Below are 21289 nucleotides of genomic sequence, written 5' to 3'. Positions count from 1 at the left end.
GGAACGATCTCTATGTATGGTATTACTAAAACCAATATACATATACAGTTTTATTCACATGAAAACAGAATTTCATCAATTTCTTATAGTGCTTATGACATGATACATTTTTCAAACAAATTCATCTCCTATACCTTACATTTACCAAATACATCCCCCATTGCTTCCTTGCAGAGGTGCTCAAGTTTCTCTCTTAGCATAGAGACATTTACCCACATCACCATAAGAGACAAGAAAACTGACATTGATGCTGCCACTTGATGCAGGAGGAAGAGAGAGAGACTGGAAACAGAACAGATTTGATTTAGTGTTCCATTTAAAACTTTTAAAAAACTGTTTAGACATACAGAAGAGAGTCTGATGGGTTTTATTATTATGTAATGTTTACCTGACTAATAATAAATTGTAACCTTTGATTTCCTTCTGACCTACTCTGAAATTACTGACTCTAGTAGATTATGTTTTTAAGTCTATGTTACCACAAATCTGCGATCAGGTTAGTAATGGACTAAAATCCATCTTGGGTAGAGCATGGGGGCACACCATATTAGATTTTAGAACTCCGCCTAACAACCTAGGGTTAATTAAGTGTACTGTAGAGGCTATGAGAATTTTCATTTACACTCTAAAAAATGCTGGGTTAAAAATGTATCAAGGGTTGGGTTTGTCCATATTTGACCCAAATTTTGGTTGAAACAACCCAGCATTTTTGTAAAACAACAAAGTGTTCAAAGTCCAGTCTAAATAGGGTGAGCCTTAACCTCTGGTTAAGGTAATATTATTATAGTGAACATGAAAAACCATGACATGATTATACAAGCATTAGAGAAAGTAATTTTGGTCAGATTATTTCAATAGTAGTGGTCATGACCTCTGGTTAGATACTCTAATTGTGTACAGATCTAAGGGTACTACATGAATAACTTTCAGCATGGGCAGCCATCTAAACAGTATTAGTCAATTACCCCTGTCTAATGACCAAGATTGACGAGTTTGTGACTGTGAAATGCATATATACACGGCCAGCCGGAGTGACATAGGAAACCGAATAAACGAGTACAAATTAAAGTAAAGAGTTAAATTGAATAATCAAATGTCTATATAAATAATTATATAAATTACAAAAATCAATTGGTTTTCCACACTTGGCGAATAAAGCTCATTCTGATTCGGATTTGCTCATAAGCACATAGAGTTATGTTTGTCTGCTGAATGATGAACACTTACCATGGTCCATAATCCAGGCCTGGTTTCAGCATAAGACTACTACTTGGATGTTCTTTATAATCTGCATTAAAATAGGTGAGTCACACCAAAACACACCAGACCTGTTTTGCAAGTCTCTTATCCAAAACCAGTAAGCTTTATCAGCTCATTGTACAGAAACCAAAACCTATTACAAAGTTTTGATATGCTGTTGTACATGTCTCTCTATCTGTGTGTGTGTGCAGTGAAATGGCAGGAGACATTATTTTAGTGGCTCAGGATCAGTTCAACTGTCCGATCTGTCTGGATCTACTGAATCATCCAGCTGGAAAGGTGTCATTTATGTTTTAAAATGTTTTCCCAAAACTTTGAAATGGTCAGACATTTGTTGACGTACCATTGAAGTGTAACTGAAATATTAATGTTGTTCAGAACATTATTTTATGTTGACATTTTAGTTGTATTTAAAGTTTCAATAAAAGTGATTTAGAATCATCACATTAAAATTGATAAATTGATCAAACAATATTACAAATGATTTTTTTTTTTGTTAATTTCAATATTGATTCAACAGCAGTGATGTAGAATCAATCATAGTGTAACAATGATTCAATAGCATTACCATTTACTTTTTTGTTCACCGTTTCAACATTAAATGCGGGTGCAAATGTGATATTGACCCAACATCGCTTCATAATGTTGATTCAGTGATATTATCATTGATTTTTTTTTTGAAGTCTCATTACATTAACTGAGGGTGCAAAAGTGATGTCGAAAAATATCACTTTGTAACGTTAATTCAGTGCAAATTAGCATTGACGCATCAACACTGACTCAACATTGTTTTAATGATTACATGCTGTATTGTTTGAGGCAAGTAAATGGTGTTCTAATTATTTTATGTTTTTTAATGTTTATATGGCAGAATATGATAATGTAATATATAAAAGAGCTTAAACTAATAGAATGGTCTGGATTCACATGACGTGACAGAAAAGGTGTGTTCGAATTGAAGTGGCGCTGCTCAGATCGATCGGTGTATGACATCAAAGTACCGCAAAAGCAATTTGAAAGCAAACAGAGCCGTCTGCTCTCGAATCACTCTATAGCGGGACTTTGATGTCATACACCAATGAGTTTGCACAGTGCCACTTCAAGTCGAACACATCTAAATTGAAGCTTGATTTTTTTTTATTGATTGTGTTTCTCTGAAAACAAAACGCTCTTTGTAGGCTACTCCAGAGTGTTGAAGCTTCGGTGCAACATCACTACCAGTCCATTATCTAGCCCTTGTTTCATTGTGCAACTGACACGTAGTGGATGTTCTTTATCATCTGGAGTAAAATACAGGTGAGTCACACCTGACAAGTTTGAACAAGCAAAACGAAACCTTTTTCTCTGTAATATACCAGTTTCCTGGTTTCCTTTGCATAGTGTAGATAAGAGCCTGTATATTTATTTCGATGTATACAGTACATGCAGTGAAATGGCAGACGCTAAAATTTCAGTGGCTTGGGATCAGTTCAGCTGTTCAGTCTGTCTGCATCTATTAGGTTAGCCACAAAATAACATATTTTTTACCATACAATAGTTAAATGTGTCCCTGAAAGGGACTTTGGTCACACCTACAAACACCTGTTTTGCACACGTCTCAATACAGGAAACACTTCTCATTTGAAACGTAGTGTTGTTCAGCAGTTGTAGCTATATCTGTGTGCTCTTGCCTGAAATGGCAGAATCCCGTATTTCAGTAGCCGAAGATCAGTTCAGCTGTTCAATCTGTCTGGATCTACTGAAGGATCCAGTGACCATCCCCTGTGGACACAGTTACTGCATGAGCTGCATTACAGACTGCTGGAATCAAGATGATGTGGAGGAAGTTTACAGTTGCCCTCAGTGCAGACAGACCTTCACTCCAAGACCTGCTTTAGGTAAAAATACTATGCTGGTTGAAGTGGTGGAGAAACTGAAGCAGACTAAACAGTCTCGTCCTGCTCTCAGTTATGCTGGACCTGGAGATGTGGGGTGTGACTTCTGTACTGGAAGGAAACGCAAAGCTGTAAAGTCCTGTCTGGTGTGTCTGAACTCTTACTGTCAAAGTCACTTTAAGTGTCATGAAGAATCTCCTTTAAAGAAACGACACAAAGTGACTGATGCCACTGGACGACTGCAGGAGATGATCTGCCCTCAACACGACAGATTGCTGGAGGTTTTTTGTCGTACTGACCAACAATGTATTTGTTTGATGTGTACGATGGATGAACACAAAAATCATGATACTGTTTCAGCTGAAGCAGAGAGGACAGAGAAACAGGTATGAACTGAAAACACATATAAATAGTGCTGATTCTTGCAGTCATCAGAATCAGAATAACTGCACAGCAAAATCCCCAGAGTTAAATCAACTCTGCTCAGAGAACATATGGTCCCTCTCTACATAGAGTTAAAATGACACTGAAGCAGAGTTAAAGTTAATGAGATAATATGCTGTTTGTGGAGTTGTTTAATCAGATCCTGAGAGATTTAATGTCTTTTATCTTCAGTTGATTTCATCTAAGACTGTGGCTGGAAGTCATTTGTAGTGTTTCTCTTCAGTGATTCTGCTTGTTAACAGCAGGTGTTCATCACTAATGCTCAATCATAACTTAATTAATCACTTAATTATCTCACTAACTTTAACTCTGCTTCAGTGTTACTTTAACACTATATAGAGAGGGACCATATGTAATCTGAGCAGAGTTGATTTAACTCTGGGGATTTTGCTGTGTGTCATTATGTCAGTTATTATGCAGTTAATGATGACATTATCATGTTGATATTAATGTTGATATTGCAATATCCAGAAACCATTCAAACAAAAGGATTTTCCTCCTCTAGAAACAGGTTGGAAATGCACAAGGAAAAATCCAACAGAGAGCCCAAGAGAGACAGAATGAGATTCTGGAGCTCAGAGAGGCCATACAGACTCACAAGGTAAGACGTCTAGTCACTAAGAAGCACAGTGGTGCCTCACTTTCCCATCCCACTGAACAGTCTGAATGTCTTTGTGTCTTAACAGCATTCTGCAGAGGCAGCAGTGGAAGTCAGTGAGAAGATCTTTAATAAACTGATCCGCTCCATTAAGAAAAACCGCTCTGAGGTGACACGGATGATCAGAAATCAGGAAAAGGCTGCAGTGAGTCGAGCTGAAGAACGACTGGAGCAATTGGAGCAGGAGATTGATGATCTGTTTAGGAGAGACGCTGAGCTGGAGCAGCTTTCACAGACAGATGATCACATTCATTTCATAGAGGTAACAGAGATATGAATACCAATACTGTTGTCATAATCAACATCTCTTCTAATTTTACTGTGATAATACATATATCTGTTAGATCCATTTGCTTTACCAGTTCCTATGAGAAGATATGTTTTGCCTTCAATTTTTTGTATTCAAAATTAAAACCAGTTCAAAATTTGTCTGATACCATTAACATTATATCATCAGGCAATGGAGGTTTACTGCTTCACAACATCACATGCACACAGGTTGCTTTTAAAGGGTTAGTTCACCCAAAAATGAAAATTCTGTCATACTCACCCTTATGTCTTTCCACACCTGTAAGACCTTTGTTCATCTTCGGAACACAAATTAAGATATTTTTGATAAAATCCGATGGCTCAGTGAGGCCTGCATTGCCAGCAAGTTAATTAACACTTTTAATGCCCAGAAAGCTACTAAAGACATATTTAAAGGTGCCCTAGAATTGAAAATTGAATTTACCTCAGCATAGTTAAATAATTAGAGTTCTGTACATGGAAATGACATACAGTGAGTCTCAAACTCCATTGTTTCCTCCTTATGTAAATTTGATTTGTGCAAAAGACTTACCTTTATGCAGGTAAGCAAGCAAGGACAATAGCGAAAAATAGCAGATGGAGCAATAATAACTGACATGATGCATGATATCATGATATTTTTAGTGATATTTGTAAATTGTCTTTCTAAATGTTTCATTAGCATGTTGCTAATGTACTGTTAAATGTGGTTAAAGTTACCATCGTTGCTTACTGTATTCACGGAGACCAGGGCCATGTCGTTATTTTCATTATTAAACACTTGCAGTCTGTATAATTCATAAACATAATTTCATTCTTTATAAATCTCTCCAACAGTGTGTAATGTTAGCTTAGCTTAGCCATGGAGCACTATCAAACTCATTCAGAATCAAATGTAAACATCCAAATAAATACTATAAATACCATCCATTTTGAGGGTTCTATTAGCTGTGTGAACTTTGTTTATGCAATGTATTATAGAGTTGCGAGCTTGGGGGCGGGGAGCGTGAGCATTTAAAGGGGATACGCACAGAATCGGCGCATTTTTAATTATGCCGCAAAATAGGAAGTTAAAAAATTGAATAATAAAAAAATCTATAGGGTATTTTGAGCTGAAACTTCACAGACACATTCAGGGGACACCTTAGACTTATATTACATCTTGTGAAAAAGGGTTCTAGGGCACCTTTAAAACAGTTCATGTGACTACAGTGGTTCAACCTTAATGTTATGAAGAGACGAGAATACTTTTTGTGCACCCAAAAAGCTAAATAATTACGTTATTCGACAATATCTAGTGGTTTGCGATTTCAAAACACTGCTTCATGAAGCTTTGAAGCTTTACGAATTTTTTGTTTCGAATTAGTTGTTCAGAGCGTGTATCAAACTGCCAAAGTTACGTGAACTATTGAAGTTTCAAAACACTTAAAGGTGCCCTAGAACTTCTTTTTAAAAGATGTAATATAAGTCTAAGGCAGGGGTCATCAACTATATTTGTCCAAGGGCCAGAATTTTTCACTGCAGACACTGTAAGGGCCAGATACTCGTAATATAAAATAAAATTCGAATTGTATCCTAATACTGTATGTTATTATTTGATATACTAATTCTAATTCCAAATTTATGTTATTTTTTACATATTACCTGTACTGCAGCAAGCCACCAGGGGGCGATAGCGATATTTTAGGCTTCATATTTGTGAGGCTTTCAAGCTGTCCATCACTGTCACGCAATTGTGCGCAAATCCCGGGCAAGGACAATTTTGACATTTGTGAAAAAATGAGCACGTGAAACAATAAAAGATGTTCAATGAGAGAACGCGTTTATCGTCATTCTTGACTGAAGGCAGGCTATGGCACAAGCTACTTTTCAGAAGGCTTTTTGTTTCGTTAGATTAAAAATAAAAAACGGTTCTCATTCCCCCTTGAATAAGGCCGGCGACACACTGGCTGCGTGAGCGACTCAGCTGCGTGGCGTGTCCGTTTTTATTTCGGCTCCCATATTTAACAGGTTGGAGTTTGCACACTGAGACACGCGTCTCAGGCGCGCTCGAGCCACGCAGAAAACGCGTGCATGCTAGAAATAGAACCGACGCGTGTTCCAGCAACGGGAGTGTTCTCTGGCTAGAGCGCAGAACAGCGGAGTTTGTGCATGTCTGAGCTTGTGTTTTGTTGCTTTGACATTGTGGAAAATAGAATAATAGACAAAATGTATTAGCATTTTTACCCGTTATTATCAATCTAAATTAATCTCGTTTTTAATTTAACTTAATTTCGTTTTTCTTTGTTTAAATTTCTGTGTCAATTTGTTAGTCAGAAAATTATTGGACTACCTTAAAAGTATTGCTTAATTTAACAGACCTGTGTGTGTGCGTTTTATATCACTAGTGCAGTGTCCGTTCTCGGAGCATAAGCCCTGCCCGCGTGAGGTGCGCCGCTTCCCGCTCGCGCTGCTCTAACTGTAGTTTACTAAAAGTTTATTAATTCTGAATGTGTCGCGTCTCGCGTGTCCATCTATATTGCACCAAATGCGACACTGCACTCTCCTGTGAAGTCGATTGGATGAACGGTTCTCGAAATAATAAAAATGCAAACGGATATACAGACACAGATTCCTGCCTTTATTAGAGAGAAAAATATGTTCAGCCCCTCTCGAATAGAGCTTCGAATAGTCGATGTTCATCAAAAAATGGTATTCGGACCAGCCCTAAACTTTTTCCTCTTACAAGGCTATTCCTGAATTCAGTATTATTCTGGGGGCCGGATGGAAATCTCTGGCGGGCCGGATTTGGCCCGCGGGCCGCCAGTTGACGTTGCATGGTCTAAGGCGTCCCCTGAATGTGTCTGTGAAGTTTCAGCTCAAAATACCCCATAGATTTTTTTTAATTCATTTTTTTTAACTGCCTATTTTGGGGCATCATTAACTAATAGGTTGCGGCCCCTTTAATTCTCGTGCTCCCCCTCCCCCAGAGCTCGCGCTTGCCTTGAACAGCATGGCATAAACACAGTTTACACAGCTAATATAACCCTCAAAATGGATCTTTACAAGATGTTCGTCATGCATGCTGCTTGCATACATCGGATCATGTAAGTATAGTATTTATTTGGATGTATTACATTTGATTCTGAATGAGTTTGAGGCTATGCTGCATGGCTAAAGCTAACATTACATACTGTTGGAGAGATTTATAAAGAATGAAGTTGTGTTTATGCATTATAGAGACTGCAAGTGTTTAAAAATTAAAATAGCGACGGCTCTCTTGTCTCCGTGAATACAGTAATAAACGATGGTAACTTTAACCACATTTAACAGTACATTAGCAACATGCTAACGAAACATTTAGAAAGACAATTTACAAATATCACTAAAAATATCATGTTATCATGGATCTTGTCAGTTATTATTGCTCCATCTGCCATTTTTCGCTATTGTTCTTGTTTGCTTACCTAGTCTGATGATTCAGCTGTGCACATCCAGACGTTTTGCCCTTGTCTAATGGCTTGATCACGGGCTGGCATATGCAAATATTGGGGGCGTACACCCCGACTGTTACGTAATAGTCGGTGTTATGTTGAGATTCACCTGTTCTTCTGAGGTCTTTTAAACAAATGAGATTTATATAAGAAGGAGGAAACAATGGAGTTTGAAACTCAGTGTATGTCTTTTCCATGTACTGAACTCTTGTTATTCAACTATGCCAATATACATTCAATATTTAATTCTAGGGCACCTTTAAGACGTAACAAAGCCTTGTTTACTGAAATCATGAGATTTTAGCGCTCTGAACCACGGATAATCAATAATAATCTTAATTTGTGTTCCGAAGATGAACGAAGGTCTTACGGGTATCGAACAACATGAGGGTGAGTAATTAATGACATACATTTCATTTTTGGGTGAATAAACCCTTTACTCAAGCACAGGGCTAATCCCCCGCAAATCCCCACCCTGATCAAACAACAAAAAATATTAAGAAAAACCACTCACTGAATGCGGTCCGAATGAAATGAAAACATGTTTTTTTATCAGTCAATGTGTTTGCATAGCACTGCGCAGCCTGTTCATGCAAACATCATACATCATCAGTGCTTTTATTAAGAAGAACATTAACATTACTACATTATCTATAATGTTTAACAGAAGATGTTTAACACAAAAGAAATTAGTTAGTTTATTAGTTAAAAAAAAAATCTATAATAGGGACCCCAAGGGTTCATAGACCCCTGGTTGACAACCCATGCTATGTGTTACAAAATCAATGCAGGTTAATTTGGAAAAAGTAAGTGCAATAAATATCTAGGGGAGGACGCTGCTAATGAAGTTTTTGTGTCTTTGTATCTTTAATATTTCTGTTTATTTATTCTCTCTAGAGCTTCCAGTCTCTTTCTGAACCTCTGGAATCCACAGATGTATCCAGCTTTACTGTTAGTTCTGTCCTCTCTTATGAAAATGTGAAAAAACCTGTCTCTCAATTGAAAGAAAAACTGGAGAAGTGCTGTAAAGAAGAGATGAAAAAAATATCTGGTCAAGGTAAATTGACAGTAACAGTTACTTCAGAAATGAGTTATGTAACAAGGAGCAGGATGCTTGAGCATGTTAAAAATAAATATGAAAGTGATATATACTTTTTTTGAATAAATATTACAATTAAAAATTAGAACTGTAAGTGGTGTGACAAGCCCCAGTTAGTCTAGCACAGTACAGTAGTTTTTTTTTTTTTAAATAAATAAATAAATAGAAAAAAATAGATAGAAATAGAATTGAGTTTTTAGAGGTTTTTTTTTTTTTTTTTTTGAGAAAGAGAAATGAGTTTTTGGATGTTTCTTGAAAATAGCTAAAGACTCGGCAGCTTGGGTTGAGATCATTCCACAAAGGTGATTTTGTGCCTCTTTAGGATGGCACCACAAGGCGCCGTTCACTTGCAGAATGCAGGCTTCTGGGGGGCACATGAGTTTTATAACTATTCTAATTATGTATATGTGTTCATTTTCTTAGTAACAAACATCAACATCATTTCCAGTAATAAACCCAAGACTATGGAGGCGTTACAACAGTGTAAGAAACCATGAAAACACACACACACACAATTGTATATGTGGTTTACGTGAACTCTCAATAGGCGTAATGGTTTTTATACTGTACAAACTGTATATTCTATCCCCCTACACTAACCCTACCTCTAAACCTACCCATCAAAGGAAACTGTCTGCATTTTTTGAAAATGTAAAAAAAGTTAGTATGTTTTTAAGCTATTTGGTTTACAAGGACACAGAAAGTGTCCTCATAAACCAGGTTTACGTTGTAATACCCATGTCATTATACACATTTGTGTCCTCATAAACCATGTATACAAGAACACACACACACACACACACACTTGTATATGTTTCACTGGACTCTCATAAAAACATAATTGTGCTGACCCTAACCAAATGCCTAAACATAACAATCAATGAATAGTGAAAAATGGATCAGAAAAAAAATACTGATTATGAGACACTGAGCATGTTTACATGCACACCAGTAAGCTGATAACTAACAAATATCAGCTTATTGAAATAACCAGTTTTCCCCGTTTACATGCAAACCAGTAAACTGACAAAGCAAGTAAACCTTGTTCCCTTTCAAAGGGACTTGCACTGCGTCCAAAGCGCTGTGGGAACGCTTCTGCGTGATTGTGTCATGAAACACATGTGAAATCAGTCCAATGGTAGGATGGAACGTCATAGGCGGATGACATTTTGACCAGAAAACTATAAAGCACACCTGAACCAAACAGGGTTAGCTTCTGTATCTATAGCAAGCACTCTCTGTGAAATTGTGTGTCATATTTAGTGTTGTCTGTCTGTTACACACTTCCCTTGTTTCATTACGAGTGGGTATACACACAAGCTTTGCGTTGTTTGTTTGGGAGTGGAGCATGCTCAGGCAGCCCTTGAGGGGGCTGGTTGTGAGCAGTACGAACAGTTGTCTCTTAAGACGCTCCACTCCCGCCAGGCACTTTTCGAGGAAGGCGACTTGGCTCGCATTCCCCGTTGCTTGGGTCCCGCTGCTGCTGAGGCACAGTGAAGGCTCTTGTCGTGGGGTTTGCAAATTGATCTTGCAGAGGGGTCACAACCTCCTTGTCGGGGCTTGGCATTTTTTCCAGACCTTCACACTGACACCGTGTCTACACCAGACGCAACTTTTATTGCTAAAAAAGTTAAAGCTGTCTGCACTGAACGTAACAAGACAACCATTGGAAAGCACTTGACTACATCAGAAATAGAACGGGGAATCCGTTTAGACACGGTGTGAGATGTCAAGGTCATAGAATAAACCCACTTCCTATTGGGTTTTCAGTCCACAAACTTCTAACTATTCTAATATAGTGGGACTGAAAAGGCATGGTTATGGAGAGATGCCTTGGGTGGAAGAGACGCTTGTGAGCTATCTCTCCCCTGAGTCTGCAACTGATCTATCTCTCCGGGCTGCCAAGGAGAGCGCCAAGTCAATTGGGCGGTCTATGGCAGCCCTGGTAGCCACAGAGAGAAATCTCTGGCTCAATCTATTGGACATGAAAGACAGCGATAGATCTTTTCTTTTGGATGCCCTGCATTCTTCGGTGATTCAGTTAATACGGTTTTCAAGAGGTTTCAGGAAGCAAAGAAACAGGCGGCATTCTATAAGTTTCTTCCCCACTACTCTTAGGTCCCAGGGGCTGCTAGGCAGGTGCAGCCCCAGCCGAGTGCGAGCTCCTCACATAGGGCGCAGCAGAAAGTGAGCTTTGCAAGCTCCCCCACAGAGAGACTGGTGTTCAGGATAGTGCTCACAACCGAAGCCTTCCAAGGGTAAGATGGATGTGAGGACTGTCATCATCATGAGGAAGGCACATGTCTCAGTGTCCGCCTGAAAATGTAGCAGCGCTGGCACGTTCGCTGCCTCTGGGGAGGGTTTTAAAAAGGCCAGTTTGGTTGTTCCCTGCTGGTGAGCCCCGAACAGGCTCTGGTTATGGAACAGGAAGTATAGACTCTTTTGCGAAAATAAGCTATAGAACGGGATCCTTCTCCTAGCAGGGAGTCAGGGTTTTACAGCCGGTACTTCATTGTTCCGAAAAAGGATAGGAGTTTTTCGGGTTCTTCTGTTCGGCCTAGCTTTATCTCTCCACACCTTCACAAAATGCGTGGATGCAGCTCTGGCTCCACTGCAACTCCAGGGCATTCGTGTCTTAGACTATATAGACGACTGGCTGATCCTGGCACTGTCAAGAGAGTTGGTGGTTCAGAATCGAGGATGAGGATGCCCACATGAGGATGTTGGAGTTGAGGCTAAACGCCAAAAAGAGTGTATTATCTGCATCTCAGAGAACCTCTTTTCTGGGCGTAATTTGGGATTCGGCTACAATGCAAGCGCGGTTGTCTCCTGTTCGCATAGAAGCGATCCTCACAGCCATAAACAGTTTAAAGCTAGGCCAGTCACTCACTGTAAAACAGTTTCAAAGACTGTTGGGTTTGATGACAGCTGCATCCAGCGTGACACCTTTTGGCCTGCTGTACATGAGACCTTTGCAGTGGTGGCTCAAAACCAAGGGGTTCTCCCCAAGGGGAAACCCGTTTTGCATGATCAAGGTCACGCGGCGATGCCTTCGTGCTTAAGTCATGTGGATAAAACCTTGGTTTCTTTCATGTGTATCATGTGTAGTCGCTCGGCTCAGGGTCTGTGGCAGGGCACAGAAACCAGATGATGGCTGTGTTCCTGGCACGCAAACACTTCCTTCCAGACCTGAGGGGCCGCCATGTGTTGGTCCGAACGGACAACACAGCGGTGGTCTCATATATATAAACCATCAAGGGGGTCTGCGCTCATGCCCATTATGGAAGTTGGCACACCAGATCCTCTTGTGGGCCCAAGGGAAACTGTTGTCACTCAGAGCATTTTACATCCCAGGGCATCTGAACCTAATATGACTGTCTAAAAGCAGACATTGCATCTGAAATGAAAGGCAAGAACGTCTCCCTCACTACTGATCTCTCGATGCGCATGTATTTCTAAATGCAAAGCAGCAATGAATGATAAATAACATTTATTGATAAGAACAATTTTTTCATTTACAGTAGCATGAACCACAAGTAGTCAAGTAACTCAAGTATTGTTTTGATAAGAAAAAGACTAGCAGAAATCAATAGTCGTGCAACCCCTAATTGGAAGACACCCATGGGTAACTCGCTTCCTCCACGGTACTTTGAGACTAAGACTTGCGGCATGCTCAAGGGTACCAACATGAGATTTGGCCATAGTTTTGGAAGGCCTGTCCCTGGCTCCCTTTGAGTCTATTGAAGAAGTTCCCAGGAAATTTCTTACTCTCAAAACTGTGTTCCTCATGGCTATTTCGTCTCTTCAAAGAATTAGAGACCTTCTCCAAGCAGCGGTTTCTCCCTCTTGCCTTGAGTTTGCACCAGGCGTGGTGAAAGCCTTCTTGTTTCCTAGGGAAGGGTATGTGCCTAAGGTTCCCATTAATGTGGTAGGTCCTATTATGCTGCAGGCCTTTTGTCTGCCTCCATTTCAAAACCCAGACCAGGAGAAGCTAAATCTGCTCTGCCCAGTTAGGGCCTTAGATGCTTACATCCACAGAGCTGCCCTGTGGAGTAAATATGATCAATTAATTGTGTGTTTCGGAAAGGGTACCCTGTGTCTAAGCAAACTTTGAGTAAGTGGATAGTTGAGGCTATATCACTTGCTTATGAGTTGGCTGGCCAAACTTCACCTCTTATGGTCCGAGCCCACTCAACTCGGAGTATGGCTGCTTCTAAGGCTTTTATAGTTTCCTGGTCATGACGTTACCCGCCCATGATGTTCCATCACACCACTGGACTGTTTTCACGTGTGCTTCACGACGCAATCACGCAAAGGCGTTCCCACAGCGCTTTGGATGCAACGTCTCGTTCCATGTCAGGGAACCATATTTACATACGTAACCTGATACATTAACATGACTTTATTAATAAATTGGGCTATTTCCCCTTAGGGACATCAAAAATAATCATTTGCGTATCTGACTCTGAGTATTCCATATGTTATGTCAGTTGTGATGTTAAATAAAGCTTGCAACATGTAAGCGAGAAACTTACGGCTCATATATTATTGTCCTATGCAGTTACAGATGCAGAGTTTTTACTGGACCATTTCTACTTCTGCTGCATGAGAGATGAGAACACTTGTTTAAAATTTTCTGTGTCTTGAAAGAGTCTGTGTTTGCGATATTTCCTTCTTCCTTTCCCGCAAAACGCTTGCTCTGTCTAGATGCATTTAAATCTGCACTAAGGATGTGTTTCTGTTACGCATCACACATGCGCACTCCAATAAGCCTACAAAAAGCAGTTTACATGCCACGCGAAATCAGTGTAAGAGCCAAAATCTACCTGTTTCGACAAGGTTATGCTTAAGCCGTTTTTGACCTTAATCCAATAAAATAAAACGGGTAACCGCATTTACATGACCATGTTTGTTGTCGGCTTATTAAGTATAATTGGTTTAAGAATGTGCATGTAAACACACTCACAGTTTCATAACACCAGTTTATTTTTTTTTTAATCAGGTTATGAGGCAAAACATTAGCAGATTATTAGTTTCTATATAGTGTTTCAGCAAAGTTAAGCAATGACCGGCTTTTCAGAAAATAGTGTTAAAGATGCCACCTTATTTTAGCCCAGACAAAAAAAATCCTGACTACTGTCAGTCTTTTTAAAATTCGAGACACAAGAGACACATATTCAGAGCTGCCTCTCATGGGGTGTCATACATCTTAATATTCAGATGTTCAGTGATGCTCAGATGTTGCTTATTGAAAGTTCAGAGCAATATTCAGTTGAGAAGACCACATAAGGTTATATGGCAAGATAATGAATATATATATATATATATATATATATATATATATATATATATATATATATACACTCAAATAACTTTATATATTAAACAATATATATTATTTGTGAACTAATGTTATGCTTTTCTTTTTAATAGTTTTCTATCCACAATTTGTCACTTTATCATCAGACGAAAATGACGACAATGATGACAATGATGACAATGATAATTTCACACTGTAAACAAAGAGTCAAATTCCGAAACAACACTACTAAGGACCCTAAATCAGAGGATCTGCCGTTTGGGACACCATTCAGTCTAGAAAACCATAGCTGAGTACTTTATGGCCATGCAATCTTGAAAGAGATGATCCTAGCTAAAGGAAGAACATTGTCAACGATAGGAGTTAACCCAAGACTAATGGTCAAAAGGACAAGACATTGTGACTCACACAAAGAAAACCACAAAGATAATGCCAGAGGTTGTTTGATCCCCAAGACATAGATACAAAACAGACCTTCTTCTTAAAGACCTTTGAATGACCTCCAAACACAGGTTTGAAATCTATAGAAAATCCATAGAGACTGTTTTTACATATAAAAATGCATCAGACCATTCCAAAACAATGCTATGGACATTTACTCAAACATTGTTTAACTGCATAATTCTATATCATGTCACAACCTATATGTGTGACTATTATGCTTAGATCACACATAATTCATGCAATTGTTATAACTATTGAATTGTTTAATGGAAGCATGGAGTGTTTGATATCAGTGTGAATGTCATCTGACTTGAATTATTCTTTGAGTCAAATCTCTGTCAAATGTATTGTATTCTTATTATAGAAATCACGTCAAAACGGTACTCTCTGCTAAGAGCGGGAAGGCTAGGAGATCATCAGACAACATGTAATTTATGTGAGAGGAGGAGAAACAGCCACCATTGAACCAAAGACGATATCTAATTGGTCAGAATTCTTCAAAGAGGCTGGACAGACACCTCAGGTTAAAAGCATCAGACGAGTAGACAATCGAAAATACAACAGATCAAAACAGCAGAAAATTGGTTAAAAGTTTAATTCAAGCAATCTAACTATGCTAGTCTCATCTACTTTCCTTTCCTTTACTTAGTTCTTTTCTTTCTGTTGAGTCTTGTGTTCTAAGTGAAGTTTTGCCGTAAAGCCCACTTCAAACTTCAATTCATCCCCGAGACTTTCCAATCATCCGCCAACACACCAACGTGATTGGCCGCCAAAGACATCAATCCAGACACGACGAGACATTAGTTTTATTTGTTAGAATCATCAATAATGTCTCACTGGTATTTAAAGAGAAGTGTCTTCTGTAATGTGCTTATGAATTTAGAGTCTTAAACTGCTGATCTGGTTACTTTGCTAATAAATAGTGTTTTCACTATAGTTCGGATATTAATATCCGCTACAGAGTGGATAGTTACGGCATATTCAAGGGAACACTGGATGATTCATTTGTTCGGCCGTAAAATAAGTGATTCATTTAAAATTCCCTATAAATGAATTAACAATTCCATTTGAGCTAAACTGACCTGTTTTTCCTTACGACATGAAATCAAGTGGCAGGATTTATCGTACGAACCAATCATATCCAATCATAACCGGTCATATCCAGTCATAGAGCAATGGAGGCATTGCTTCCTCTCACATGACTTTCCACCATTCATTCTCAATTACCCCCCATCAAACTCTTCGCACACTTTGGGGGGTCTGTCAAAAAGCAAGAAGCTCAGGGGAGGCAAGCCTCCCGCTGTAACTTTACCTGCAGGTGTCGCTGTTGGACAGTTTTACTTTAGAAAAATGATTTGACTTTTACACTTTTTTTAATGTCACATTTTGTAATGTTTGTATTATTTTAAATATATATAAAACTGAACTGTATTTATGTTTGTAGTTTTTTTTTTAATTGCTTACACTCTAAAAGTGGTCTTTGATGCCCACTCAGTGAAGCGATTTACATATCTAATCTTCAAACCATTAAAAAACTACACCCAATGACCATATGAAAACATATTGTTCACTTAGGAAATAAAAACTCAATGTTTTGTAAAAGAAATAAATTATTTTACTCCCTTGCATTTTGTTTATTTTGTAAATATATACTGAATATACATACAAGTCAAGTCACCATTACTTCTATGGCACTTCATACAATACAGACTGTGTTTCAAAGCAACTTCACAATAGTAACAAATTCAAATTCTGCTGCTTTAATTTAAATTTCACAGATTCTGCAAGGGGTTCCCATACTTTTTCATGCAACATGCAAATTCTTACAAATATAGCCCCTTAATTCATTTTTTTTTAACTCCTGTAAAGGCATGTCACATATTATTAGAACTTATCCCAGGCTTTGTAATTATAATATTCTACTAAAATAAAATATCAACTAATATAAAAATACATGGAATGTAACAGTGAGAGAACAATGACTTCAGGGAATTATTGTTTGCAGTAATCACAAATAATATCAGTATACCGTGTGTGTTACATGTGCCCTGGGTCTGTGTTCATCAACTTGGTCATATGGACTCCATTTCCCACAATTCCCCATCTAGGAACTAATCACACACTCACACCTGTTTCCCATCAGTGACACTTTATAAAGCTGCACTCTAACACACATACATTGCTGAGTATTGTTTAGTTCTGTGTTTCCCAGCCCTGTTCCTGGAGGCACACCAACAGTACACATTTTAAATATCTCCCTTATCTGAACCATATATTTCTGGTCTTGGACTTTCTACTAATGAACTGATGAGTTGAATCAGCTGTGTTTGATTAGGAAGATTTGGAAAATGTGTACTGTTAGTGTGCCTCCAGGAACAGGATTGGGAAACACTGGTTTAGTTGTATGTTATCCTGTTTTCCTTGTTCTGCTTTGCCTTGCCTGTGTTTTTTGACCCTGGACTGATTTCTTTGTTTTTGATCGTTTGCTGCCTGCCTTTACCTTTGTCTGTGTATTGGATTTACTCTTTTGCCTTTCCTTCTTGTTACTGTTTGCTGGTGTTTGACCTACTGCATGTACGACTACGCTCTTATGAATAAAGCCTGCATGTGGATCTCCAACTCCGTTGCCCCGCTCCCTACATTGCAGTGTGTTTATGTAAATCCTAAATTCCAGTTTAAATTTGTATTCCAAATTACTGATTTTTTTACTGATCTGTATTTATACAAATCTGAGTAAAAATCTGAGAATATTATTCACAATAACAACAAATAATATCAGTAGTTTTTTTTTTTTTTTACTATATTTGTGTTATTCAGTATCATTCACTGCTTTTGCTTTATGAATCTGCTTTTTATTACATGTAGTGTGAATGAAAAATTAATAAATATGAGTATCCAAATACTGTTTTTGCCCTCATCAAAAATAATTAAGTCAGCATGATTAAACAAATATAGAAAATACTAGTGACTCCGGGCAAATATTTACCTTTAAAGGTGCCATCGAATGAAAAATTGAATTTACCTTGGCATAGTTGAATAACAAGAGTTCAGTACATGGAAATGACATACAGTGAGTCTCAAACACAATTGTTTCCTCCTTCTTATATAAATCTCATTTGTTTAAAAGACCTCCGAGGAACAGGCGAATCTCAACATAACACCGACTGTTATGTAACAGTCGGGATCATTAATATGTACGCCCCCAATATTTGCATATGCCAGCCCATGTTCAAGGCATTAGACAAGGGAAGGCAGTATTAACGTCTGGATCTGTGCACAGCTGAATCATCAGACTAGGTAAGCAAGCAAGGACAATACCGAAAAATGGCAGATGGAGCAATAATAACTGACATGATCCTTGATATCATGATATTTTTAGTGATATTTGTAAATTGTCTTTCTAAATGTTTCGTTAGCATGTTGCTAATGTACTGTTAAATGTGGTTAAAGTTACCATCGTTTCTTACTGTATTCACAGAGACAAGAGCCGTCGCTATTTTCATTTTTAAACACCTGCAGTCTGTATAATTCATAAACACACAACTTCATTCTTTATAAATCTCTCCAACAGTGTAGCATTAGCCGTTAGCCACAGAGCACAGCCTCAAACTCATTCAGAATCAAATGTAAACATCCAAATACCATACTTACGCGATTAGACATGTTGCATGACGAACACTTTGTAAAAATCAATTTTGAGGGTTATATTAGCTGTGTGAACTGTGTTTATGCTGTACAAGGCAAGTGCGAGCTCCGTGGGGCGGGAAGCACGAGCAATTAAAGGGGCCGCAGCCTGAATCCGCGCATTTATAATGATGCCCCAAAATAGGCAGTTAAACAAATTAATTAAAAAAAATCTATGGGGTATTTTGAACTGAAACTTCACAGACACATTCAGGGGACACCTTAGACTTATATTACATCTTTTGAAAACACGTTCTTCGGCACCTTTAATAGCCTATTGAAAGATGGCGCCGTTTATATTCCCACTTTGAATAGTATTCATTTAAACTGTCATAGCAATAGTAATAGTTAACAGTTGTTCTGGGCTATCTTTTATGTGTTTTTAAAGCTTTTTAAATCAATAACATTAATCAGTGGAAGCCACATAAAAAACACATTTTAATGTGGACAGTTTGCTCAGTTTCAAAAAAAGTTTCACTGATTCATTTAGGCCATCCCTACTGTTCCTAGACCTTCAAAGAAAAATCTAAAAGGCTATGTATATTATGTATATGTACCATGTAAACCATGAAGTTTGATGTTCAGTGTTCAGAGATGTTTGTCAACTTTATTTGCATAGCATACTCCCACTCTGAAATCCCTATTTAAACCACAAACACATTCACTCTGGAGCAAGGAACCATTTTTCTAGAGCTCCAATCCAAAATTAAGAAATTTTACTTTGATCATACACTTTGACTTCTGTATTCATTTTCAATCGTTTTTAAAAAGAATCATATCAGATTACTGTACCAGAAAGCTTTCAGTCAGACAAGCCGCACAATGACTCAGTTTTTATCAACCTGCTTCTTAGTGTTGATATCAGCGCAACTGGTGAGTATCTCATACTTAGGCCTTTATTACTTTGATCTATTGTTTTATAAGTCTTGTAACTACATGTGTAGTGTGCTCATTTACACATCATATTGTTATTTTTTTATAGGTCAAACCATCTGGTGTGTTTGAGTTGAAGATTCATTCTTTCACAACCTCCAGCAGCAGTGTTTGTAAACAGTCCAGAGACTGTCAGGTTTCTTTCCGTGTTTGCCTGAACTACACGGAGGATGTCATATCATATAGGCTGGCATGTTCAACTGGCACTGGACTGATGGGAACATTCACAGACCAGAGCTCCATTTCCACTAGTGCACCGATAACTTTGCCCTTTAACTTAAAGAGGCTGGTGAGTAGCTCAAAATGACTGAACATTGAAAAATATTCATTTAACAGATATAGCATAGACTTTGCATAAGCATACACAAAAAAATGTCCTAAAATAATAACGTATTTTTCAGTAACGCTTAAAAAAAGATCCAGGGGGCAGGGTTGGATCTAGATCCAACTCCTCCCACATATCCCTTAACCTACCCGTCTCCACCCCCTGGATCTCTAGAGGTCCCTGGCTACTGGAGAGGTCAGAGTCCTTGTTTATTCAGTCAGAAGACTTTGAGCCGCGTTTTTGCCAGTAAATCATTTCGCAGGTTCTCAAGGCAGCCCTTATGGGAATCAGATGTGAGAACGCTGAGTACACTATGTTGCTACCATTAAAGGGTTAGTTCACCCAAAAATGAAAATAATGTAATTTATTACTCACCCTCATGCTGTTCCACACCCGTAAAACCTTCGTTAATCTTCGGAACACAAATTAAGATATTTTAGTTGAAATCTGATGAAATCCAAACTGCCAGTGGCTGAAATCACATGACTTTGGCGCTCCGAACAGCAGATACGATACACTGATTCATTGTGCTTTTGAAATCGGCCATCACTTTATAAGTCCTTATTTTGTTTTTTTTGGCGCACCAAAAATATTCTCGTCCCTTTATAATATTAATATTGAGCCACTGTACTCACATGAACCGATTTAAATATGTTTTTAGTACCTTTATGGATCTTGAGAGAGGAAATGTCATTGCTCCCTATGAAGGCCTCACGGAGCCATCGGATTTCAACTAAAATATCTTAATTTGTGTTCCGAAGATTAATGAAGGTCTTACGGGTGTGGAACGGCATGAGGGTGAGTAATAAATGACAGAATTTTCATTTTTGGGTGAACTAACCCTTTAACATCAAAATACCAGCGTAAAGTAGATTCGAAATAAAGCCTCGTGAAGCTTTTAAAGGATTAGTTCACTTCAGAATGAAAATTTCCTGATAATTTACTCCCCCCCCCCCCCCCCACATCATTAAAGATGTTCGTGCCTTTCTTTCTTCAGTCGAAAAGAAATTAAGGTTTTTGAGTAAAACATTCCAGGATTTTCCTCCATATAGCCTAGTGGACTTTGATGTTGTACAGCGGGTTGAAGGTCCAAAATTCAGATTCAGTGCTGCTTCAAAGAGCTCTACACGATCCCAGCTGATGAATAAGAGTATTATCTAGAGAAACGATCGGTCATTGATGATGCATTTTTGCTCAACTGTCCCAACGCGACTGATGACTGATGGAGCATTCTATTTCTGATGAACTCCACGCGCTTGCGCTACATTCTGACAACTGATTTGGAACGTTTTCTTTGAGTGTGACACTACAGCGGTTGCTCAGTGTAGCACAGTGTTACAAAATCACTACTGTGATTACAGGGAACTGTCTCAGTGATAACTGAAGCATGGAATACAGAGTCCTCCAATGATCCATCAACAGGTATGTCCTTTAATTTTTATTTATTTATTACACAATTTATTTATTTCATAGACCAGTGTTTAATA

General features: G+C 38.3%; 2 protein-coding genes across 4 annotated transcripts in view; both read left to right on the top strand.

Moving 5' to 3' along the window:
• Positions 1–2634: 2634 nt before the first annotated feature.
• On the top strand, positions 2635–17620 carry LOC125250019 (E3 ubiquitin/ISG15 ligase TRIM25-like). Of its 2 annotated transcripts, XR_007180709.1 has the most exons (7): positions 2635–3520; positions 4084–4179; positions 4265–4498; positions 8895–9054; positions 9520–9579; positions 14530–14928; positions 15225–17620. XR_007180709.1 is itself a non-coding variant. In XM_048162310.1 (6 exons), exons 1-6 carry the CDS (start codon positions 2936–2938, stop codon positions 14613–14615), a joined length of 1221 nt encoding a protein of 406 aa, XP_048018267.1. In that variant the 5' UTR covers positions 2635–2935; the 3' UTR covers positions 14616–17620. The 2 variants fall into 2 exon arrangements, 1 of the variants encoding a protein (XP_048018267.1); XM_048162310.1 differs by having other exon boundaries at positions 14530–17620.
• Positions 17621–19188: 1568 nt separating this feature from the next.
• LOC125250020 (delta-like protein C) overlaps positions 19189–21289 on the top strand; it is a 50857-nt gene continuing 48756 nt past the window's right edge. Inside the window, exons 1-3 of one of the 2 annotated variants that reach the window (XM_048162313.1) lie at positions 19189–19417; positions 19527–19766; positions 21164–21224. In XM_048162313.1, coding sequence (XP_048018270.1) covers positions 19367–19417; positions 19527–19766; positions 21164–21224 — 352 coding nt within the window. In that variant the 5' untranslated portion in view covers positions 19189–19366. The remainder of the gene's footprint in view (positions 19418–19526; positions 19767–21163; positions 21225–21289) is intronic. The other variant, XM_048162312.1, reaches the window with a different exon arrangement.

Source organism: Megalobrama amblycephala, linkage group LG17, assembly GCF_018812025.1.
Source record: "Megalobrama amblycephala isolate DHTTF-2021 linkage group LG17, ASM1881202v1, whole genome shotgun sequence".
NCBI lineage: Eukaryota > Metazoa > Chordata > Actinopteri > Cypriniformes > Xenocyprididae > Megalobrama > Megalobrama amblycephala.
Note: the sequence above shows the minus strand (reverse complement) of the source record. Positions and strands in the feature narration are given on the sequence as shown.

What these genes read in the sequence shown, in the direction of transcription:
- LOC125250019 (XM_048162310.1), top strand. Translation starts at nt 2,936, where the DNA reads ATGGCAGAATCCCGTATTTCAGTAGCCGAAGATCAGTTCAGCTGTTCA. An exon ending in CAGAGAGGACAGAGAAACAG is followed by an intron (nt 3,521 to 4,083) that starts GTATGAACTGAA and finishes TTCCTCCTCTAG; the next exon opens with AAACAGGTTGGAAATGCACA. An exon ending in GAAAAAAATATCTGGTCAAG is followed by an intron (nt 9,055 to 9,519) that starts GTAAATTGACAG and finishes TCATTTTCTTAG; the next exon opens with TAACAAACATCAACATCATT.